This window comes from Oikopleura dioica, chromosome PAR (genome assembly GCF_907165135.1).
Source record: "Oikopleura dioica chromosome PAR, OKI2018_I68_1.0, whole genome shotgun sequence".
Taxonomy (NCBI): Eukaryota; Metazoa; Chordata; class Appendicularia; order Copelata; family Oikopleuridae; genus Oikopleura; species Oikopleura dioica.
In genome coordinates, this window is record NC_137293.1 from 555,672 (window position 1) to 577,857 (window position 22,186).

The 22,186-nt window shown below is 40.7% G+C and overlaps 7 protein-coding genes across 7 annotated transcripts; 6 read left to right on the forward strand and 1 right to left on the reverse strand.

Moving 5' to 3' along the window:
* The first annotated feature begins 2,033 nt into the window (after positions 1–2,033).
* Positions 2,034–2,705, forward strand: LOC145703465 (cryptochrome-2-like). Its single transcript, XM_081780825.1, has 5 exons — positions 2,034–2,125; positions 2,218–2,276; positions 2,318–2,420; positions 2,461–2,540; positions 2,580–2,705. Coding segments are annotated over exons 1-5 (357 nt in total). The 5' UTR covers positions 2,034–2,124; the 3' UTR covers positions 2,694–2,705.
* Positions 2,706–2,714: 9 nt separating this feature from the next.
* On the reverse strand, positions 2,715–5,948 carry LOC145705839 (uncharacterized). The gene is made up of 5 exons (XM_081783335.1): positions 5,908–5,948; positions 4,438–5,386; positions 3,737–4,323; positions 3,172–3,694; positions 2,715–2,976 (listed from the first exon to the last, which is right to left on the reverse strand). The coding sequence occupies exons 1-5, from the start codon at positions 5,938–5,940 to the stop codon at positions 2,771–2,773; spliced, it is 2,298 nt and encodes a 765-aa protein (XP_081639461.1). The 5' UTR covers positions 5,941–5,948; the 3' UTR covers positions 2,715–2,770.
* Positions 5,949–6,318: 370 nt separating this feature from the next.
* Positions 6,319–7,289, forward strand: LOC145705844 (plasminogen-like). Its single transcript, XM_081783341.1, has 2 exons — positions 6,319–6,704; positions 6,749–7,289. The coding sequence occupies exons 1-2, from the start codon at positions 6,319–6,321 to the stop codon at positions 7,287–7,289; spliced, it is 927 nt and encodes a 308-aa protein (XP_081639467.1).
* A 407-nt stretch (positions 7,290–7,696) lies between these two features.
* Positions 7,697–8,920, forward strand: LOC145705845 (transmembrane protease serine 3-like). Its single transcript, XM_081783342.1, has 6 exons — positions 7,697–7,954; positions 7,995–8,067; positions 8,107–8,276; positions 8,320–8,629; positions 8,666–8,766; positions 8,804–8,920. Exons 1-6 carry the CDS (start codon positions 7,886–7,888, stop codon positions 8,918–8,920), a joined length of 840 nt encoding a protein of 279 aa, XP_081639468.1. The 5' UTR covers positions 7,697–7,885.
* Positions 8,921–9,853: 933 nt separating this feature from the next.
* LOC145704120 (trypsin beta-like) lies at positions 9,854–10,616 on the forward strand. The gene is made up of 3 exons (XM_081781556.1): positions 9,854–10,024; positions 10,071–10,295; positions 10,337–10,616. The coding sequence occupies exons 1-3, from the start codon at positions 9,890–9,892 to the stop codon at positions 10,457–10,459; spliced, it is 483 nt and encodes a 160-aa protein (XP_081637682.1). The 5' UTR covers positions 9,854–9,889; the 3' UTR covers positions 10,460–10,616.
* Positions 10,617–11,137: 521 nt separating this feature from the next.
* Positions 11,138–20,267, forward strand: LOC145705894 (plasminogen-like). The gene is made up of 7 exons (XM_081783393.1): positions 11,138–11,496; positions 11,538–11,672; positions 11,710–11,872; positions 19,341–19,568; positions 19,607–19,925; positions 19,966–20,066; positions 20,108–20,267. Exons 1-7 carry the CDS (start codon positions 11,138–11,140, stop codon positions 20,222–20,224), a joined length of 1,422 nt encoding a protein of 473 aa, XP_081639519.1. The 3' UTR covers positions 20,225–20,267.
* Positions 20,268–20,513: 246 nt separating this feature from the next.
* On the forward strand, positions 20,514–22,178 carry LOC145705898 (plasminogen-like). The gene is made up of 7 exons (XM_081783397.1): positions 20,514–20,872; positions 20,915–21,049; positions 21,214–21,256; positions 21,302–21,535; positions 21,574–21,892; positions 21,933–22,027; positions 22,065–22,178. The coding sequence occupies exons 1-7, from the start codon at positions 20,514–20,516 to the stop codon at positions 22,176–22,178; spliced, it is 1,299 nt and encodes a 432-aa protein (XP_081639523.1).
* The last annotated feature ends 8 nt before the right edge of the window (positions 22,179–22,186 follow it).

Genomic DNA, 22,186 nt, shown 5'->3' on the forward strand with positions numbered 1-22,186 from the left:
CAATCAGAATAAGCCCCTTTAAAAATCGATAGCCGTACCCTTAAGATAAATATTCATTAAAATAGTACTTTCATTCATTCCCTTTTTCTTCCTCTTTGAAAAAACAAGCCCTATTTAAAAAGGAAAACCCCGTTTCCTTCAATTGGAAGTAAACAGTTCATAATTGAAATTATTTAGCTTACGTCTGTCTTTATCGAAAATCTGATGGAAATCAGAACATGTGAACTAAAAGAATCAACGACTTTAAAAATTTCGCCGAGTGTTTCTTTTCACAAAGAAAAGTCGCGTTAAAGTCAAAAAGAAGATTGTTATTATGATAAAACCTATCCTCCTGTAGTTCAACGCTAAAGATTAACTGTAAGTTCAATTTTATGGGCTCACTTTAAAAAAAAAGAATACCATGATCGATGAGCTTTAAAAAAAAAGGGATATATTCTCAGATTCTGTTCTAAAACATTAATTAACGGCATTTAAAAACAAAATTCTGAACAACAACGTTTTTTCACGGAAAGCGGACATTTTTTACTGTAATAGTTCTTTTTATACAGTTTTTGCTAAAAGCTCTTCTTTTGAAGAAACATAGCTAGAACGATGAAATTTTCAGCTGTTAAAGACATCCATTATTGTTAGCTGACAGAAATTATTAGAACTCTGATTCAGATCATGAGTAACAGAAACGATTTTTCGAGTGGTCGCATTGAAAGAGCCGGTAGAACGAGCTCTGTCAATAGAAAAGCCGAAGAAACACCCATCAATTGGCTCGTTACAACAACTTTCATGTTCGTTTTCGTCGAAGGATGCCGAATAGTAACGCCAAACCCTGACGAAGTCTGCGTTATTTGTTCAATGCGAGACGGTGAATCAAGTATGAAGATGGGTATCAAAGCAAAATGTGGGCACTTTCTTCACATAAACTGCTTCCTTGAGCGATGCCAAAAATATGATCATTGTCCTGCTTGCTGGGACTCGATGGGACTTCGTCTCTTTACGACACACATGGAGAATCATACAAACGGCCGTTTATGCCCGAATTGTCGAAAGGGTAACCCCACAGTAACACTGCGCTGTCTTCACTCCTTTCATCCTGAATGCGCCGTACAATTCGCTCGCCTTACAAGAAAATGCATACTTTGCCGATGCTCAAGGATGGCATTTCTTACGATGGCTTTGCAGCAAAACAACTTCAAGTAAGAAACTAGTGTTTTTACATCCTGACACAAACGTAGCTCAACGACACTGGCTGAAGGAGGGGAAGAATAGGTGGGAAGAAGACCTCACACAGCAGCAACAGCCCTTCAAATTTTTCGACTAAGAACTTTTTATCTCTTACTGTAGCTCAAAGTTAAACTTTACTGTAGCTCAACGAAAAACTTCACTGTAGCTCAACGTCTAATTTTACTGTAGCTCAACGTTAAACCTTACTGTAGCTCAACGTAAATCTTCTCTGTAGCTAAACGTTAAACCTTACTGTAGCTTAACGTAAATCTTTACTGAGGCTCATCGTTAAACTTTGCTGTAGCTGTAACCTGAACTCAATTTTATTTTGCCAGCAAGGGGGGAAAAGTGTTATGGTCCATAACTTATGATTACAAAAACGAAAGTCGAGTCTCGAGCCAAGCTCACAGAATCCGAAGCTGAGGGGCGAGCGCGAGCACCAACTGCGAAGCGCGAGCTCATCACTCAACTCGGAACTGCACCTCAGAAATATAGTCGAACTCGAAGTGAGACTTGTGAGCGAGCGCTCCTATAAAAGTGCCTGACCATGCCCATTTTCCTCATTCTGGCCTGGCCCCAGAATCACAAATAAACACCGAATTATCGTCAATCCAAAAGTAGTATGCTTACTTAGCAGGAACTTAGCTTAGTACATAGAAGTCATAAATGAGGAAGCATATTACAACACTGTATCATATGACCCCCAAATTAAGCTTGAAAAATGGGCCGAAATTTAGTCCGGTAAGCCTAGTTATGAGACAATTGGTAAGAATCGAACAATATAAAAAGATATAAAAATCGCTCTATTCTTAGGTGACGGAGGGATTTATCCACCACATAAACCGCTGGGCCGTAGCTTCGTTTCTCACAAACGGACAATTATGGCTAAACTGGGAGCATGGGCAACAAAGTAAGTAAAGAAAAGATAATTGGAAAAGTTATACAAGTAATTGCAAGCTTCACTGAGGCATGAAATCGGTTTATGAGACTCTTTGTATGTAGTGTTTGAAGAGCATCAAATTGATGGAGATTATGCTATGAATGCTGGCTGCTGGATGTGGGTAAGTAGCAACAAAGCAGGTGCCGTATTCACTCTCATTAGTGCACTGGGAGCGCATTCAAGGAGAAAATCAGTGAGAGTACACTTGATCCGGTGAAATTTGCCAGACGATGGGACCCCGAAGGCCATTTCACGAGAAAATACTGTAAGTAAAAAAATATTGAAAAACCATAACGATTTTTGAGGCCCTGAATTGAAAAACATGCCTTTGAAATATCTTTTCTGTCCCTGGGAAGCTCCAGAAAATACTCAACGACACGCTCGGGTATGATTTTTACGCTCTCCTTTTTCTTCATTACTGTAGGTTCAAGTTGGGATTGACTACCCTGCGCCAATCGTTGATTACAAAAAGACACGAAGTCAGAATCTCGAGCAGATCCGCAAAATCAATCTTTCCGAATCCATTTCTGCTCAATAAAAAATCCAAAAGAGATAAATATTTATACAGTGTTTATTTGAAACAACAAAAACGTCAAGAGCAATGATAGGAAGCGTTCATGTACAAACAGCGCCGTTTTTATCACAAGTGCACGAGTTTGTTCCCATGCATTCTTGCGGCCAGAAGTTTCTGGTGCCCCAGACGTTCCAGCATTGGACAATACAGTGGCCGGTGCAGCGAGGTAGTTTTGTGCCCATCAGATAGGAGCATCCGCATTCTGATTCGGCGGTGAGACCCATGCAAGCGCCAGATTCTCCGCAATCTTATTTATTAAATTATTACTGATTTGTAATATAATTATCACATTAATAGTTAGAGGTCAAGGTGAGCTTATCGAAATACAAGTCTTAGAGGCTATTTATTTTGGATCGTTTAATCTATGGTTAAAAAAATTGTTTTTGTTTATTAAAATCAAGCCATTATGGTACGCTTGTAACAGAAAGATCTCGAAACTCACCTGATTTTCCAGTTATTCCATCGAAAGTGCTACACAATTTCTCATCCTTCGTCTTCCAATTCTCCAATTCCAGTCCAATAATATTCCCCTGCGGCGTGTAATGACAAACAGTATAAGTCGAAATCATTCCATCACCAGAATACCCCGCTTTGTTTGGAACAAAAACATCCGCCTTAGCGCAACCAACAGCTTCCGTAGATGTCCACATCATTTGTGTCAAATGTCCAACTGGTTGATTTTTTCTTCTGGAGACCATCGGGTTGTTTTCGTTAAAATAAAAGTACTCGGCGTACCATCTGTAGACGCTTTCATCGCACGGGCTTCCCTGAGCGCTGAAATCCCAGGCAATGTTTTCGCCGATTCCCTTTCCTCGAAACTCTCCATCTTGATCTGAGTGAGGCCAGTGATCAGTTGCTTTGAATCCGTCTGCGAGCTCGAGAGGATGAGTTGGCGCGGCTTTGGTAAGATAGTTGGCCCACTTTTGAGCGGATTCTTGAAGACTTGGATCCCATAAAAGAGGCGCCTTGAATCAATTTATAAATGGCCCAAGCAACATCTCCCAAACCTGATTATGGAGAGCTCGGAAGAAATTATGATAATCCACGCAACTCTGCTCAAATGGACGAAGACTAAAAGGCGTTCTGAAAGAAGGAACAAGCTTACCGTCACTTTTCTCTCCATTCACCGGGCATTTCTGCTTCCGACATTCTTCCTTGTCAAATTTCGAGCCTTGGCAACCCTTGTGTCCAGCAATACCCCCGTCGCAAAATCGCTGTCGAGAGCGAATTCCTCCTCCGCAAGTCGCGCTGCAGCTTGTCCACTCGCCCCACGCTGTCCATTCATCACAATATCTGTCTTGGCAAGTCTTGACTTCTCTAGCCCCAACGCCCTTAGCACAAGCGCCAACTTTGCAAACTTTCGTCCTCCAAGTCAATCCGACATCGCAGGTCTTCGAGCAAGGATTCCAAGGTCCCCACGGACCCCAAGCCCATCCTACCTCCATTTTATCAAAGTAATCATCACTTACGTGGACCTGTGCGTTTCTTGCGAATGTTGGACAAGGGTCGCTTTGACAAGTTTGTTTCATAACGCAGCCATGAGAATAGGGACAAGGGGTTTGACGACGCTCGCGGAGGCCGGTACCGCAACTAACTTTTTAAGATTTCGATTATTTTGATGATTGATCAAAGTTTATACGGGCCAGAAGGTTACTTGACAATAAAATTTTTAATATCTTAATCGGTTGCTCTCATAATGAAAGAGTACCGAAAGATAAAACTAAAAACATCATTATGGTAATTATTTTGGAAATCTTTTCTGAGCATCTCGACCAATCAGACCATTGACTTTCCACACAAACACACGGCTTAGCTTGTTTCATCTTGTCACTTGTACAATCACCACCAGAGCACTGTCTCTCCCTGTAGCTCATCTTTGTTATCATCGGTGTCTTTCCCTCCTTCGAACATAAAACCGTAGGGCACGAGGACCAATTTGACCATTCTGACCATTGAAGAGGACATACTTTTTCTTCGCAATATTGCTTCTCAGTTGTGGTACATTTCGCACCGTCAATGCATTTTCTAGAGCGGGTCTGGGAACCACCACCGCAAGAGGTCGAGCAACGGCTCCAGGGAGACCAATCTGATGCAATTTTCTTCGATTCAAGCGGTTCAATAACTGGCAAATAAAGTGGTCTTGGATAATGCCTGTAATGGCAGCAAGGCTCGTAGGTAAAATTTACATCATTTTGAGAGCAACAAGGTTTTCTTTCTGAAATCCTGGTTCCATACGGCATATCTTCTCCATTATTTGTCGCGATGAAGACCTTTTTGGATCTCTTTTCAACAGAACTTCTCGATACAAAACCCGTGGTGACGATGTTCCATTCTTTCGTATCTGCACACTTGCGAGTCATAACCGCCCAACGGGTAATCGCTGTTTTAGATTTGCAAATCCAAATTTTATCAAAGAATTTTTCTGTTTTCTTCTCCATGAAATCAAATCTGAAGGCCCCAGAACTTGGCCCTGGATCCTTTTTCGTCCCATCATAGTATGTTTTACCATTGATCGTCTTTTCAAAAAGCCAGATTGAGTCGATTGGAGAGGATTTTTCCGAAGAGGACGATTTCTTGAGACTTGAATGCTCCTGGTCGATAAATTCTGTTTCGGGGAGCAATCGCATTGGAAAAACTTCATGATAACCATGCACCGCCTGAATAATGATTAAATAAGTGTCGGAATTTCAGACATAATCAAAATTATTAATGAAAGGAATAATAAATTGATCCATCAAAAATGATGATTTGCCTATTCATGGAAAATTAACGAAGGCTGATGCGAAACGTGGATTTATTAAAATAAGGTGCTTCTTCTTATAAAGCAAAAAGATTAAAAATTGACATGGTGCTGCTTTATAAATGTACCAAATAGACGAAAATGATTCAAAAATGAGGCTGAAGTATTTTTTGCTTATTTTCACCGCGTATTCTTCCGAGGAAACTGACAAGTAAATAAGTATTTGAAAATCTGTTTAAGATCATAATTTCAGAATGAAAGAATTTGAAGATCATCTGAAGCAAGTCAAAATGCGATACCTCAAGAGAATGCTACTGGAGTCTCTTTCTAGCCGCGGTGATTTCGGTATTCTTGCTGGAAGTTTTTGAAATAAAAAAATTTTACTGATCATCCTTTTTCGACTTTGGAGGCCATCTATACGTGTTCTCTTATACTTACGTGAAGCAGCAGCGTGAGGATGTTTATAATCATTTCTCGTGTTTGCTTTACGTCGCCGCGGTTGCAATGAGGTTTCATGAGCGACGGAAGACGCGCCGAATAGCGCCACCCCCGGATGTCTTGTTTAAATTTTCTTCATTATTCGCCAATTTAGCCAGGTTCAACGAATCCCTTGTTTTGTTATTGTTTCCAACGGCAATAAGCTGTCACACTCAGTTTTTTTAATGTAGCTCATGATTTTTATTTGACTCAATATTCCAACACTCAAGGTTTTTCAGGAGTCATTTTGTATGAGAAGGTTATCTTTTCATCGAAAATTTCAAAGTTGAATAAGGAGAATAATTTTTGTTTATTTACTTCTAGGCAGTATTTACAATACGAGTCCATTTCAAGCATCGTCATTCATAGAAAATGAGATTGATAACTTCTTTAGCTTTAATTTCAAAATTTTGTCAGTCCTTCGGATATGGATCTTTTGAGCAGAGAAATGCAGACAACTGCGAAAAAACAGTGTCAGGAAAAAATTGCCTTTCTTGGGAGTCTCAACGTCTTGATCCAACAGTGAAATGCGGATTCGGAAGAGTTGCTTCTGCGGGGTGCGCAAATCCGGATAATGATCCGAGAGGCCCTTGGTGCTACACGAGTTTTGCGACGAAAGATAATTGGGAATACTGCCACCAAATTTGCGTAAGACATGATGTTTGCGCGCAAAGACCCCAAAATAATCTTCAACCTACTCAAATTCCCTCAGAAAATGACGGAAAATGCACTGTGACTATCGATGGAATTCCATGCAGGTAATCTAACATTTTTCGTTATAAATCCCTAGTTTGTTCTCAAGAAATTGGAGTGAATCCGTGAATATGTCTGATCGACCAGCAACTCAAAGGTGGATGCGTACTCAGGACAATAATTTTTGCGCGAATCCCGATAATGATACCAAAGGAAATTGGTGCTTCACGGATGCACCTCGAAGATCTGCCTTTTCGAGCACGGACAACTATGGCTACTGCGCACAAACCTGTCAATCAGACAATATCCAGCCAACAAGGCAAACCACACGAAGATGGACAAGACCTACAGTCTGGACGACAACACCAACACCATCAACAACTATTACTACTACAAGTAGACCAGCTTTTGCTGAACGAAGATGCTCCGAGACAATTGACGGAAGAAGATGTAGAAATTGGCAGAAGTCAATTTATATGTCTACTCAAGAATCAACTCGAAGTTGGATGAGGGGTCAGAACAATAATTTTTGCGCGAATCCGGATGATGATCCAAAGGGCGCTTGGTGTTTTGCTGAATCTTCATTTGGCTCTAACAATTTCGGATACTGCCCCAGGGCTGACAAATTAGGGTCCCGCCAGCCGCACTAATTTGAGTTAGAACCCTAACTCTCATTTTATAACTTTTTAGTGCGAGTAGTACGAGTTGGAAAAAGCCGCACTAAAATCGTCCTTAAAGAGGCGCGCGCTTATTGGTCCGCCAATCATGGCGGGTCATTCGTTTTCTCATCCAATCAGCTCCATTCTTTTTTCAATCTTCCACCAATTTGTCCTCCGCGCCTGGTGGGAGGCGCGCGCCGATTGGATGATGAAAAAGAGCCTCATAATTAGTACGGTTAGGGCGGCGATTCAGTCCTAATAGACGAAAAAATGTCAAGGAAAAAATAGGACGGGTAGGACGGGGATGCCACACTAATTCGCACTAATTTTTAGTTAGAACCCTAACAATTTTTTGGTAGTGCGGCTGTTAGGACCCTAATTTGCCAGCCCTGTACTGCCCTAGTGATTGCGGATCAAGATTTGTGGCGACAACAACTTCGACCACAAGCAGAAAAACTCCAACGCGACAAACACCATTCAGATGGACGACAAGAAGACAAACGACAGCAACAACAACAAGACGATCACCAGAAAGATTAGCCCCAGTACGAGTTTCTTCAACGAATAATAAGCCAATTTGCGCACCAATGAATGATGATCCTTTTTACTTTCGCGACAATGATGGAAAAGAAAGACGACCCGATGTTTGGGAACAAGTTAATTTTCAGTTCGGAATTGATATTTTTGTTATTTTAGCCCGATGAAATTCCTGGTCAAAGTCGAGATGATCGTTTCCGTTCTGAACCACGTAAAGCCTTGAGAATCTTAGGTATGATTCTTTTGATAATTCTCAAATAAACAAAAACAGAGGGCAACGAAGCAACTGTTGGGCAAATTCCTTGGCAAGTCCAGCTCATTGGCAGATCAGCGTGCGGTGGAACGATCGTTGCACCGAGAATCGTCGTAACTGCCCAGCATTGTCTCGAAAACGCGATGGATCCAAGACGGTGGATGGTTCAAGCGGGTCATGTCCAAAAAGTAAGAAAAAACTCAGATAAAATAGATTTATTTTACTCTCTAGAATTCGAGGGGATCGGGTGCCCAAAAAAGAGCAGTTATTAAAATCCTCAACACTGGAAATTACAACTCCCCTCGAAAACACAACAACGATATCGCCATCATGGTTACCGACGAACCATTTCAATTCAATCATCTTGTGAAACCCGCATGTCTCCCGCCAAAGAATTTCAAACCGATTGGCGGAGAATGCATAATTTCCGGCTGGGGGCATACGTCTTACAGGGGGCGGTCTTCAAACGAGCTTCTTTGGACGCTTGTACCGCTTATTCCTAGAAATGTCTGCGGTCGACAGCTTCGGGAACGACTTACAGGTAAGACTAGCACAAAGATGTATTCTTTAATTTCAGGTAATATGATCTGTGGCGGAGGATCTGGCCCTGACACATGCCAAGGTGATAGTGGAGGGCCCCTTGTATGCGCTCTTCGACATTCTAGTGGGGAGAAACAGGTTTGACAAAATTATTTTTCTTTTTATATTTTCCAAGTATACTCTCGTTGGAATAACATCCTTCGGCAACGGTTGTGGAAATACTCCTGGGGTCTATACCGAAGTCGCAGATTATATCGATTGGATTCATCAAATCATTTCAGAATACCCTTGAATGCATGAGATGAATACAAAATAAATAAGAAATAATAAGATGATGTTTTGTCAAATTTTCTTTTGTGAATATTTCGAAGTCCTTTTTAATAATCATTCGATTTTCTTTAAAAAACACCGATCTACAAGAAGATTTTCATTTTTCGAATACCTTTCGGTAATAAATAAACCTTTACGACCTGATGTTTGACCGAAAGATTCTTATTGAACAAAGCCATAAGTAATAAATTTGATTTTATTTGTATTTTTCAGAATAATAAATGAGCCTAAGACGGCCGGAAATGGAACCCAAGATTCTTCTTGAGAATCTGTCGAAGTTATTTTTAACCAACCCATTTATTTGCTTGCTAGGGGGATTAAGACCGTATTAAAGCTTCCGCTTTTCTCTAGATAATCATCAAAATGAAGTTGCTTTCTTCACTCGCAGTTGTCTTTTCACCAGTGAGCTGTGCCTATTATGGTTATGGCGATACAAGTCAGAGAAATGATGCAGTTTGCGACAAGTCAAGCTCAGGAAAACGATGCTTAGCTTGGGATTCGAGCCGTCGTTCGCCAATAAAGTGCCCTGATGGAACATACCCTGCTGGGGGATGCGGAAATCCAGATAATGATCCAAGAGGTTCATGGTGCTACACAAGTAACGCTTCTTCTGGTAAATACTGGGAGCATTGTGATCGGGCGTGTGAAAATCATGATCCTTGTGCCAAAAATGTTCCTCAAAAATGTACCCATACTAAGGATGGAACGATGCAGGTTGACAAAAATCATAAGAATTGCAATTAAAAAGATTTTCAGAAATTGGAAAAATTCAGTCAACATGGAGAAAAATGAGCTCACAAGGCGATGGATGCAGGCACATGATAACAACTACTGTGGAAATCCTGACAAGGATTCTGGAGGAGATTGGTGCTATGTTGATGCTCCGCCGGGCTTTTGCGCAGAGAAGTGTGGATCAACGGAACAACCACCCATGACAACAGTTGTACAAGTCGCACGACCCGCAAGACAACCTTCTGAAAAGCCAGTTTGTCGGCCAAGGACCGAAAGTCTTTTTCAATTCAGAGATGGTCTTGGTGCTATAAGACGACCAACAAAATGGGATGTCGTAAGATTTCTTCAATGAAAGTCAAAAATTTAAATCAATTCTTTAGCCTGATCAAGTCCCAAGCAACTCGTTAAATACTTCCGTGCCGCAACAGGATGTTCTTGATGGGAGAAGCGCAATGATGGGGCTGATTCCTTGGCAAGTTCAGTTGATTGGACCTGCCGGCTGTGGTGGGACGATTATTTCTTCGAGAATCGTCATCACGGCAGAACATTGTCTAAAGTCACCGAATCCTGAAAGGTGGCGCGTTAAAGCCGGGCATATTCATAAAGTAAGAATTTTACTAGTAGCTTCTCATTAGTATCATTTAAGTCGGCATTTCGTTCGCAAAATGAAGGCCAGATAAGACGTGTCGCTAAAATCATCACGACTGGTAAATACAATGCTCGCACTCATGACAATGACATCGCCATCAATGATGGCCCATCATGGTGACCGATGAGCCTTTCCAGTTCAATGACTTCGTTAAACCAGCGTGCTTGCCCCCGAAAAACTTCAAGCCAGTCGGAGGAGACTGTATCATCTCTGGCTGGGGCAAAACAACCGATGTTGGAAGGTCGTCAAGTCGACTTCTTTGGACGCTCATACCGCTTTTTGACCGAAGCGTTTGCAGAAGAAAGTTACGTGGGTATTCCATCACTGGTAAGATTTTTTCAAAAAAAAATCTTCTTTGAGTTCAATTAAGATCATATGATCTGCGGCGGCGGTTCTGGCCCAGATACGTGTAAGGGAGATAAGGGAGGACCTCTTGTTTGTGCTTTGAGAGATAACAACGGGGAAAATCAGGTACGAGATCTGAAAGAATTGACTGTCATTAAAAATTCAGTACGTTCTCGCTGGAGTGACATCCTGGGGAATCGGCTGTGGAAAAACTCCCGGAATCTACGCCGAAGTGGCGGATTATCTTAATTGGATAAATGAAATTAGTTCTCAATACCCTTAATTTCTCTCCTGATCATAATTTCACCTGACAATATAGTATAATTAATAGCAGATCTCTAATGAGAATATCTCAATGTGATTGTTGACCAAGGCGACTCCGCAATGTTGTTTGTTTACTCGATACGGTATTGGTACTTACTAGATTCTTCCCTCCTCAGATCAAAATTAAAGATGAAGTTGTTAGCATCATTACTAGTTTTTTCACCAACAGTAACTTGTTACTACGGTTACGGACAGAGAAATGATGCGGTCTGTGATAGGTCGAAGAGTGGAAAAAGATGTCTTGCTTGGGATTCAAGCCGAAGATATCCGCAACAGTGTAATGGAAGATATGCTGCTGGAGGCTGCGCAAATCCAGATCATGATTCGAATGGTCCTTGGTGCTATACAAGTTATGCAAATACCGGAGATTACTGGGAGTACTGTGATCCTACATGTGCGAACCATGATCTTTGTGGCAATAAACCTCCACCACTTCCTCCAACTTTTGATGACAAATGCTCTCAAACAAATTCTGGGGCTCAATGCAGGTTAAACAAGGACGAAGAATCAATATTCACTTATTTTCTAGAAATTGGAAAAAATCAGTGAATATGTCACGAAAAAGATCGACTCAAAGATGGATGCGAAATCAGGATAATAATAACTGTGCTAATCCGGACAACGATCCAAAGGGAGATTGGTGCTTTATTGATGCTCCGAGAGGGTAAAATTAAAGCAAAACCAAAATAAGTACACTTCAGATCGCCAAACTATGACTATTGTCCGAAAAATTGTGGATCAACAACACCACCACCAAGACCTCCGGTAACAGGCCGCCCGCTGAAATGTTCGCCACTGAACGAAGGTGCGTTTAAATTCAGAGATGGCAACGGTGTTGCGAGAAAACCAACAGTTTGGCAAGTCGTAAGTGTAGTTTAGGGACCGAACGCAAATCGGACCAAAATTTAGTTCTGAGAGTTATGAATGAAAAAAGGGGTATTGAAACCAGAGAAATTGAACTGCGTTCTCAATTTTTCCAAATCCCTTCCGTTTCCGAGATATTGACCTTTGGAAAGAATTAAAATTTCAGGAACGAACCACTTTCAAGCGCGCAGTCTTACTCTGATGGTGGCGCTCCGGGGCGAGAAGCTTTTGCCGCGACGCGTTTCGAGTTTTCACTGCGAGCGAGCCCGCGCTTCCACCAATAGAAAATTAAAAAAAAAGTGTTCAGGCAGGATTCGAACCAACTCTACCAACATTAACCGACCCCATCAGATACTAACTAAACCATTAGATCTTGGTCGTAAGTCCCATTTTGCATGGGTATGAATTTAGTTTAATCCTGGCTTCACCGATTTCAACCATGACTTCTGCCATGTCAATTTCGGGTTCTTCGACGTCAATCTCGACTTCTGAAACGTCAAATGATTGATTGATTTTCATCAAGATGAAAAGAGGCAAAATTTTCATAATTTTTCAGCTTTTTTGGTAGATTAGATCACGGGGAGGAACTTTTATTCAGAAAATTATTTTCTTCCCATAGAAAATTTGACAAAAATTGGCTCCGAAAATTCAAATTTTGCATTGTGCATTTCATAAAGATCTTTAGTTCAGTATTTTTTAATGATAATTAAGGGCGAACACCCCAAAAAAAACAATTTCTATCGTATAAAGAAGAAAAAAAAATTAAGGCAATTAAGGCTATAACAACTGAAAATATAAATCTCGGAATTGGACTTAAAGGGGAGGTCGACAATTTTTTCTGCTCAAAATTTTTTCTTCTTTCCGGCGTCTTCCGGCCGTCTCAGCCCCGTTCCTTGATTATTTAATTTAAGGGGCTTGACGGCCCTTCGGGCCGTCTCAGACCCGTTCCTTGATTATTTAATTTAAGGGGCTTGACGGCCCTTCGGGCCGTCTCAGCCCCGTTCCTTGATTATTTAATTTAAGGGGCTTGACGGCCCTTCGGGCCGTCTCAGCCCCGTTCCTTGATTATTTAATTTAAGGGGCTTGACGGCCCTTCGGGCCGTCTCAGCCCCGTTCCTTGATTATTTAATTTAAGGGGCTTGACGGCCCTTCGGGCCGTCTCAGCCCCGTTCCTTGATTATTTAATTTAAGGGGCTTGACGGCCCTTCGGGCCGTCTCAGCCCCGTTCCTTGATTATTTAATTTAAGGGGCTTGACGGCCCTTCGGGCCGTCTCAGCCCCGTTCCTTGATTATTTAATTTAAGGGCTTGACGGCCCTTCGGGCCGTCTCAGCCCCGTTCCTTGATTATTTAATTTAAGGGCTTGACGGCCCTTCGGGCCGTCTCAGCCCCGTTCCTTGATTATTTAATTTAAGGGCTTGACGGCCCTTCGGGCCGTCTCAGCCCCATTCCTTGATTATTTAATTTAAGGGCTTGACGGCCCTTCGGGCCGTCTCAGCCCCGTTCCTTGATTATTTAATTTAAGGGCTTGACGGCCCTTCGGGCCGTCTCAGCCCCGTTCCTTGATTATTTAATTTAAGGGGCTTGAGATCGGCGTCGGACTCTGAGGTGATCAATCTCAGTTATGTCCCCAACCCCACCCACACCCATTCGGGCTGAAATTACAAAAAATTCAAATTTTACGCTTTATTATGGTTTATATAATTTATTATATAATTTATAATTTATTTAGGTTTTATAATTTATTTTTCTTCATTTGGATTCCTTATCTTGCTTAAACTTTTTTCGAATCGAAAAAATCATTTTTGAGCTTTTAAAATGGTCGTCTAGGTTTGATTAGGTTTGATTGCAAAAAAAAAATCGATTTTTGGACCCCTTTCCTTAATTTTTCCAAAATTTTTTTCATATTTTTCTTGATAAGGTTATCATAAATATGTTTACAAAATTCAATCGCATGATTCGATAAATAGCCCTACAATTTCTTGCCTTTTTATGAGCTTATTCTTTGACCTGATCCACAGATGATGTACCCTTGCCGGCTAAGGTTTACAAGGGTGCCATCATTTTACCGATTAAAATTTTTTTTGCTGCGCCATTGTATCATCGAGTTATGGTGGTTTTATACTGAATATAATTGGAACACGGGAATCAATCTCGAATATGTTTATTAACCCTGATAGGTGTGAGCAGAAAATAATAAAATATATATATTATATTTTATGTTATACCTGTGAAGTCAGGGAAAAGAATGATAAAATTATAGGGGTACAGTCGTTTTTATAGTGTAGGACACCACCCATCGGTGGCACGGACTTAGACTTGGTCGTACGAACTCGGCGTTGGCCATATCGCCAACGCTGGAATAGAGAGAGGAGCTGTCAAGGCATGATGGAATGGTAGCCTTGGCGCTGGGCGCGTTACGGCTCACTGAGCATAATTACGTTGACCACGCGCGCTAGAATCCCATATTTCGAAGCGAAAACAGTAGGAAAACCACTACATATTTTCCCTTTTTATTTTTGAAGCGAAGCGTCCGTTGAGCGTAGAAATATTTATTGTTCTTCGATGAAGTCCCAAACATTTTCTGGTAGAGAATTGTGCTGGATGGAGTTTACGACTTGTAGAGATTCCGAATGTGAAATTTCTGCATGACTGATTCGGTAAGTCGAGTAATTGTGAGCAAGATCATTTGTGAAAATTTTGATGTGAGTCCTCGCGTATTCGAGCTGGTCGGAAAACGATTTTGAATCGGCTTCTAGAAATTTGAAAGCGATCCTTGAGGTGTAATATCGTTTTTCATAGATTGTTTGAAATTGTTTCATCAATTCGATGCAAGTGTTTTTATCGACCAAAAGCTGATAGAGAATTGCTGTCTCACTTATCCAGTTGAGCAAACTGTCATGATTTTCAAAAAGCAATTCCTGGAGGTGGTTGATATCAAAGTGAAAGTGATCTTTAAGGGACTTAGCTTCGTTTTCAATTCTTGCAAAAAGTCGAGCAGCGATTGCAAGTTTTCTTTTGAAATTGAATTCGGTAAGAAGTGAATTGGAATAGTGACATCAAAGAGAGCAGGAATGATAAAGCGTTGAATGAGTCGCTTTGGAGGAGCGTCGTTGAGCAGGAAGAAATCATTTTGAAGAGAGGTCATTTTCGATTTTTTCTCTTTTAAAAATAAGTATTGGACCAACTAGTACTCCGTTCAGAACCATTTTTTTTAAGGCTAGAATGCGCCATCGAGTGTTTCTTCCGGACGTTGTGAGGTCATTCCGATGTCTTTTCTTGTGAACATTTGTGACCAGTGATAAGTAGTCAAAGTCGTGAGTTGGGCCTATTGTGATGGGTATTTTTCTGTTCACTTCTTTCCCCTTTTTATTTTTGAGCGGATGATCTTCACGAGCAGGAGATCGTTAATGAGCGCCAATTATTGAGCTTTTGATCATCACGAGCAGGTGGTCGTTAATTTGTACCTGTGATGGTACCAGTAATCTAGTAGAACTGAGCAGACTACATATAGAACTAAGAGCGAGTTCCAACAAGAGGAGAGTGTTACATTATGAGTGATATAGAGCTGTGAACAGAGCTGTAAGATTGTGAATAATTTGCTTGTGATTAGAATATTAAAGCAAATGTGAATTACAAATACTCTCTTGTGATAAACTTTGAAGCAAGTGAGCGATATTGCTTCCAATAATATTTTTAGGCATGTGAGCATAAAGAATTTTAGTGAGATTAAGTTCGTGAAAATTTAAATAGGGATAAATTAAGCCAACGAGCAGGGCGATAATTGTTATAAGCTTGTGAACAGAATATTAAAGCATTGTAACCCTATTGTTAAGAATATTTAAAGCATTTGAGCGAAGCTTTGAGCGGAACTTGTGATCGTGAATGCCTAATTTTTCATAAAAGGACTTTCTGTGTGTGATTTTGGCAACTGCACCCATTGCCAAACATCTGCAGAAGCCTGGACCAAGGTTCAGGAAAGAGGTACTTATCGTGTGGCCAATTAATAAGTACATTAGCTGGGTCATGAGAACAAAAATCCACAGAGGCCTGCATGTAAACTTCGTAATAACGATCTGGTTGAGCATTACCAGTAAGCTGGAGTTAGTATTCTTGTGAGCCAATTTCCAGTTGTGCATTGAATCGCCGAAGTTGTGAGGAACCAATTAACCAATTGACATGCATGTCGTGTGAGCAGGTCTTTAGACTACAGAGAGAGCGAGCAATCCAGTTATGAGTTAACGGTGGCTAGATAATGGGAACGCATATCTGAGCACCACCACGTCGTGAATCTTGACGATTTGTGAGCGAGATAGTCGAGCAGCTATCTGTGAATATGGTCGAGTTATGAGCGAACATCTAAGACCATTGAACGGATTAGTCGAGCAGCTAATCACTTGACAACACTATCGTCGTGAGCGGAGACGATCTTTCCAAACGTTGTCGTGAGCTGAGTCATCTCTATCACTTGGCTCTTTATGATCTTTATGACTCGTTAACATCTTTTTATTCTTCTGAGCAGGAATGATCTCATCTCTATCAACAAGGAGCGATTGATCTTTATGAGAGCTAATTTTTGAATTTTCATTCTTCTGAGCAGGAATGATCTCATCTCTATCAACAAGGAGCGATTGATCTTTATGAGAGCTAATTTTTGAATTTTCATTCTTCTGAGCAGGAATGATCTCATCTCTATCAACAAGGAGCGGTTGATCTTTATGAGAGTTAACTTTAGACTTGTTCTTAACTTCGTCTTTTAGGACTTTCCCTTGTGATTCGGCCACGTCATCTTCCTTGATAAATTCTGTTCTTAAGGCAGTCTTTCGTTTGGGCGGTCGAATCAGACTGATATGACGCCGATATTTTTCTTCGTGAATGGATATTTAATTGCAATCAGTTTGTGCATAATCGACTTGATATATGAAGACTTTTTCTAAGGGTAATTGAGCGAATATTCTGTCCTTATGAGCGAGCGACGAAGTTCTTTGAGCGGTGTAATCAGACGCGTATATCACACGAGCAGGTGATTGTTCTGACTCTTTCCATGATTGACGAAAAACCTTCTGAGCAGTTGCACTGGCTAATGATTTCTAGCGTGAGCAATGTGCAAGTATCGTTTTCAATCGTCAACGTGCAATTATTGGAGAACAAGTTGATCACGAGAAAAGATAGCTTGTGATATTTGAGTTAAAAACTTCTCGTGAGTAGACAGGCATTGCGAGCAGTAGCCATAATTTGTATGTCCAGTTTCTATCTAAGAGCTTCTTAGAGCTGAGATAGCCTTCTTTCAGATCCACTTATAAATCAACTCTTATTAATTTGCCTATTTAAAGAGCTAAAGATCTTAGATTTGGAAAGGCACTTTTTTGGAGCATAGATCATCTTTCCGTTAATACGTAAGATAATAATTTCTACCAGAGTCTCAATTTTTCCATTCTGATTACATCTGATGAGCAGGGATCGTTAACATTATTGGACATGTGAGGTTCTGAACGACGAGCAGGTTCAGCTTTACTTTGGTGATGAAGATTGAAGTGTGGCCTCAATGAGTGAGTCGAAATTTGCACACTTTTGTGGCACATTTGACGGTTCTTGATAAGAGGTGCAAGTAGAAGAGCGGGAACATCTGAGCGGATGCTTGTTCTACTGCAACCAAAATTGATGAGCAGCATATCGGAGTCCATTAAGCAAGATTGTTTTAAACCAAATTTGTATTGCGCTTGTGATGAAATGTCCGTCATTTTTCTTCATCATTTCTTGGTTAATTCTTCGTCTCATAATTTTTGATATCTTCTTTTTATATCATTAGATGCAATAAAGACGATTTTTCGAGCTTCGAGCAGAGCTGTGAATGTTTTGAGCTTTAAACTCTTGATTGATCATTAGCGCCTATTATATTCTGTTAATGAGAATAGATCATTCTGTAGCACGCTGAGAAATATTTCGAAGATTGAGCAATATTATTTCCCGTTTGACCAGTTCCATGGGCCGAGGTTCATTTGCATAGCAGAACCGTACACGAATTTCGGCACCTCTTTGGAATGAGTTTCTATGTGAATTCAAATCTAAAGTCTTCCCGGAATGATAATTAAAATCAAGGAACTTTGAATTTCTTCTTTCAGGATTTGGAACATGACGACCTTGATGATTTCTTCTGAGATAAGCGATCATTTGATTGGTAATTATCATGAAGAACACATTGATTTTAAGTTGTCGTTTTCAGGGATTTGATCATCAGTTTGATTTCCGGTTGAGGTGATTTTTTTTTTCGATTTTCGGATTTGAGAGCAATGAGATTCCGTTTTTCGAATTAAAAAAATATCAACTTTATTCCGGAAGTAAAACTTATGATCATACTAATCGAGAAAATCGGGTTAAATTGCCTAAGGATTCAAAACAATGCCCGTTTTATCGAATAAAAAATGATAAATAAGTATGTATTCACGGATCGTCATTGATAAATTTACGGATGTTTTATCTCTTGTATCTTTTTTATATCTCTCTTGTTGGGCGTACCGATTAATTCAGTCACCAAAATATATGGTGGTTTTATACTGAATATAATTGGAACACGGGAATCAATCTCGAATATGTTTATTAACCCTGATAGGTGTGAGCAGAAAATAATAAAATATATATATTATATTTTATGTTATACCTGTGAAGTCAGGGAAAAGAATGATAAAATTATAGGGGTACAGTCGTTTTTATAGTGTAGGACACCACCCATCGGTGGCACGGACTTAGACTTGGTCGTACGAACTCGGCGTTGGCCATATCGCCAACGCTGGAATAGAGAGAGGGGAGCTGTCAAGGCATGATGGAATGGTAGCCTTGGCGCTGGGCGCGTTACGGCTCACTGAGCATAATTACGTTGACCACGCGCGCTAGAATCCCATATTTCGAAGCGAAAACAGTAGGAAAACCACTACAGAGTTACTAACTCGGAAGTGCCAGCGTTTTATCGAGTAACCAAAAGCCCCCATATTAGTTTATAAATAAGGTTTCTCAGGTTTTACGTAGATGTCCGTGGCGCATCGGTAGCGTTATGGATTGGCAAGCGGGCGCTCCGGGATCAAATCCTGCCATGTCGTTTTTTTTTCTCGAGCCATGATGATGAGTCATATTCACTCTTGAAATCTTTAAAAGGCCAGCGCACCCAGGGACCCCTACAAACCTATACAAATTTTTCAATTTTAGAAATGTTTTTTATTTTATCTTTCGATTTTTTTGGGGACTAAAATTGCGCATCAACTCTAGCACCCTCAAAACGACCAAATTGTGAAAACAGCTGTGAATTCTCGGTCTTCCGGACATTTTTCGGGGTGACTGTAATGGAAGAAAATGTTCGCCGTAGTCGATTTACTATTGTAAATTTTCATTTCAAGCAATTTAAAATTTTGACCCCCGATTTGCGTTCGGTCCCTAGTGTAGTTTATACCTTACTAGGTCACTCATGATTTAAACTAGCCCGACCAAATTCCAAGCAATTCACTTGGTCCAAATGAAATTCCACAGAAAATTCTTGATGGAAAAACTGCAATGAAGGGGCAGACTCCTTGGCAAGTGCAGCTGGTTGGACCATTTCTTTGCGGAGGAACAATAACAGCCCCTAGAATTGTCATCACAGCAAACCACTGTGTCGATAATGCCATGAATCCTGGAAGATGGTCGGTTCAAGCCGGGCATATTGAAAAAGTACAAATGAGATTTTACTTTAAATTGAGTTTCCTTAGTCAAATTCTTGGTCACTACCCGATGAAGCCCAACGAAAGCGAGTCATTAAAATCGAGACGACTGGAAAATTCAATAGTCCCCGTCAACTCAACAATGACATCTCTATCATGGTCACCGATACAGCTTTCCAATTCAACGACTACGTCAAACCTGCTTGCTTGCCTCCTAAGAATTTCAAGCCAGTAGGAGGGGACTGCATCATCTCCGGCTGGGGTCATACGTCTTCAGGCGGAAAGGCGTCTGATCGACTTCTTTGGACGCTTATTCCACTTTTTGACCGAAGTGTTTGCAGCAGAAAACTAGGCTCCCGGCTTACCGGTTTTGTTTACCAATATTCTCCTTTTTGATTGCAATTCAGATAATATGATCTGCGGCGGAGGAGCTGGTCCAGATACTTGCCAGGGCGATAGTGGTGGACCTCTCGTTTGCGCCCTGAGACATTCAAGCGGGGCAAATCAGGTTTACTTATTTGAAATACCAGATTATCGACTGCCTTTTAGTATATTCTTGTTGGGGTTACTTCGTGGGGATATGGCTGTGGAGAGACTCCAGGAGTCTACTGCGAAGTTGCAGATCATGTTGACTGGATAAATCGAATTACTGCTCAGTTTCCTTAAAATTTCTTCTTTGTGATATCATTTTTCAATAAAAAAGTCCTTGACAAAATAAGTTACAAAAGTTGTTAAGTTCATTATAAAAACCCTCATAAATCATGAGCATTCATAGCAAAAATCTTGAAATCGGCGAAAAAATCGTACTTTTTTTATAATCTCAAATTTCTTTAAAAGCCGAATCCTGCGAATATCTCAATGTAACTATTGACGCAGATGGCGTTTCATTATTTATTTGCTGGATTTGGAGTTGATACTTAATACGATTCATTTTCTCCTTGATTGAGATAAAAAAATGAAGTTGTTTGCTTCATTATCAATTTTTTCATTATCAGTGAATTCCTACTACGCTTATGCACAAAGAGATAACCCAATTTGCGATAGGTCAAATACAGGGAAAAGATGCTTAGCTTGGGACTCAAGCCGAAGATATCCGCAAGAGTGCAACGGTAGATATGCTTCTGGAGGTTGTTCGAACCCGGATAATGATTCAAACGGTCCATGGTGTTACACAAGTTACGCAAATACAGGAGATTACTGGGAGTACTGTGATTCTGCTTGTGCAAGTCACGATCTTTGCGGTAATCAACAGCCAACGATCTCTCCACCATCGAGTGGAAAGTGCTCTCATACTAATGAAGGCACTCAATGCAGGTAAGGCTGTTTAATTATAACTTTCAATTTTTCCTTCTCTAGAAATTGGAAGAATTCAGTAAACATGTCACGAAACCGCTCGACTCAGAGATGGATGCGAAATCAGGATCACAATAACTGTGCGAATCCTGACAATGATTCAAAAGGAGACTGGTGTTTTATTGAGGCTTTTAATGGGTAGATGATACTTTTTAACCAAAAAAAATTATTTTTAGATCACAAAACTATGGCTATTGTCCGAAGAATTGTAGACTTCCGTCACCTAGACCAAGTTCGACAAAACCTCTATCATTCGAGCAACCCAAATGTGCCCCTTTAAATGAGAATCTTTTTCGATTCAGAGACCATAATGGTGTTTTGTCTAAGCCAACAACATGGGAAGTGGTAAGTTATATGAAGTGTTAGGAGTCAAATGAATATTTAACCAAGCCTGATCAAACGCCAGGCGTTTCATTCATGGGCGACATGTACGGTCCAGTCTGCGATCTCGGTAGTGTTCGGAGAGCAGAAAAGGGCCAACTTCCTTGGCAAGTGCAGTTGGTTGGACCTTTTCTTTGTGGTGGTACGATCACAGCCCCGAGAATCGTGATCACAGCAAACCAATGTGTCGATAATGCAATTAATCCTAGAAGATGGTCTGTTCAAGCGGGGCATATTGAAAAAGTAATGTAATTTTTAACTTAAACAAATTTCTCCTCTAGTCGAATTCTTGGATCGTTTCTGATGGAGCCCAGCGAAAAAGAATCTTAAAAATAGAGACGACTGGGAAATTCAACATTCCTCGTCAACTGAACAATGACATTGCCATCATGGTCACTGATACTGCATTCCAGTTCAACGACTACGTAAAACCAGCATGCTTGCCTCCCAAGAATTTTAAGCCAGTAGGAGGATACTGTTTCATTTCTGGCTGGGATCATACTGCCTCAGGTGGACATTCGTCTGACCGACTTCTCTGGGACCTTATTCCACTCTATGAGAGAATTTTCTGTAGCGAAAAACTTGGCTCGACCCTTACTGGTAATTAATTTTCGCACTCTGATCTTTGATTTCGCTTAAGACAACATGATTTGCGGTGGAGGATCAGGCATCTGCCAAACAGATAGTGGTAATCCACTTGTTTGTGCTCTCAGGCATTCTACCGGAGCAAATCAGGTTTGTTCTTTTGAAATGTGCGATTGAATCCGTTAAGTATGTTCTCGCTGGGGTAAATTCATGGGGAGGCTGTGGAGAATCTCCAAGAGTTTACTGCGAAGTTGCGGATCATGTTGACTGGATAAATCGAATTACTGCTCAATTCCCTTAATTTGCTCG

Excerpts from the sequence above, each read along its gene's own strand:
- LOC145705898 (XM_081783397.1), top strand. The coding sequence starts at position 20,514 with ATGAAGTTGTTTGCTTCATTATCAATTTTTTCATTATCAGTGAATTCC. Across the intron at positions 21,257-21,301 it reads AGCCAACAACATGGGAAGTG|CCTGATCAAACGCCAGGCGT; the intron begins GTAAGTTATATG and ends TATTTAACCAAG. Across the intron at positions 21,536-21,573 it reads AAGCGGGGCATATTGAAAAA|TCGAATTCTTGGATCGTTTC; the intron begins GTAATGTAATTT and ends TTTCTCCTCTAG.
- LOC145705839 (XM_081783335.1), bottom strand. The coding sequence starts at position 5,940 with ATGATTATAAACATCCTCACGCTGCTGCTTCAC. Across the intron at positions 4,324-4,437 it reads GTTTTTAGTTTTATCTTTCG|TTAGTTGCGGTACCGGCCTC; the intron begins GTACTCTTTCAT and ends AATCTTAAAAAG. Across the intron at positions 3,695-3,736 it reads TCCGAGCTCTCCATAATCAG|GCGCCTCTTTTATGGGATCC; the intron begins GTTTGGGAGATG and ends AATTGATTCAAG.
- LOC145703465 (XM_081780825.1), top strand. Across the intron at positions 2,421-2,460 it reads CCATTTCACGAGAAAATACT|GCCCTGAATTGAAAAACATG; the intron begins GTAAGTAAAAAA and ends ACGATTTTTGAG. Across the intron at positions 2,541-2,579 it reads ATACTCAACGACACGCTCGG|GTTCAAGTTGGGATTGACTA; the intron begins GTATGATTTTTA and ends TCATTACTGTAG.
- LOC145705844 (XM_081783341.1), top strand. The coding sequence starts at position 6,319 with ATGAGATTGATAACTTCTTTAGCTTTAATTTCAAAATTTTGTCAGTCC. Across the intron at positions 6,705-6,748 it reads ATCGATGGAATTCCATGCAG|AAATTGGAGTGAATCCGTGA; the intron begins GTAATCTAACAT and ends TTTGTTCTCAAG.
- LOC145704120 (XM_081781556.1), top strand. The coding sequence starts at position 9,890 with ATGACAACAGTTGTACAAGTCGCACGACCCGCAAGACAACCTTCTGAA. Across the intron at positions 10,025-10,070 it reads GACCAACAAAATGGGATGTC|CCTGATCAAGTCCCAAGCAA; the intron begins GTAAGATTTCTT and ends TCAATTCTTTAG. Across the intron at positions 10,296-10,336 it reads AAGCCGGGCATATTCATAAA|TCGGCATTTCGTTCGCAAAA; the intron begins GTAAGAATTTTA and ends GTATCATTTAAG.
- LOC145705894 (XM_081783393.1), top strand. The coding sequence starts at position 11,138 with ATGAAGTTGTTAGCATCATTACTAGTTTTTTCACCAACAGTAACTTGT. Across the intron at positions 19,926-19,965 it reads ACTAGGCTCCCGGCTTACCG|ATAATATGATCTGCGGCGGA; the intron begins GTTTTGTTTACC and ends ATTGCAATTCAG. Across the intron at positions 20,067-20,107 it reads ATTCAAGCGGGGCAAATCAG|TATATTCTTGTTGGGGTTAC; the intron begins GTTTACTTATTT and ends ACTGCCTTTTAG.
- LOC145705845 (XM_081783342.1), top strand. The coding sequence starts at position 7,886 with ATGAATGATGATCCTTTTTACTTTCGCGACAATGATGGAAAAGAAAGA. Across the intron at positions 8,068-8,106 it reads TAAAGCCTTGAGAATCTTAG|AGGGCAACGAAGCAACTGTT; the intron begins GTATGATTCTTT and ends AAACAAAAACAG. Across the intron at positions 8,630-8,665 it reads GCTTCGGGAACGACTTACAG|GTAATATGATCTGTGGCGGA; the intron begins GTAAGACTAGCA and ends CTTTAATTTCAG.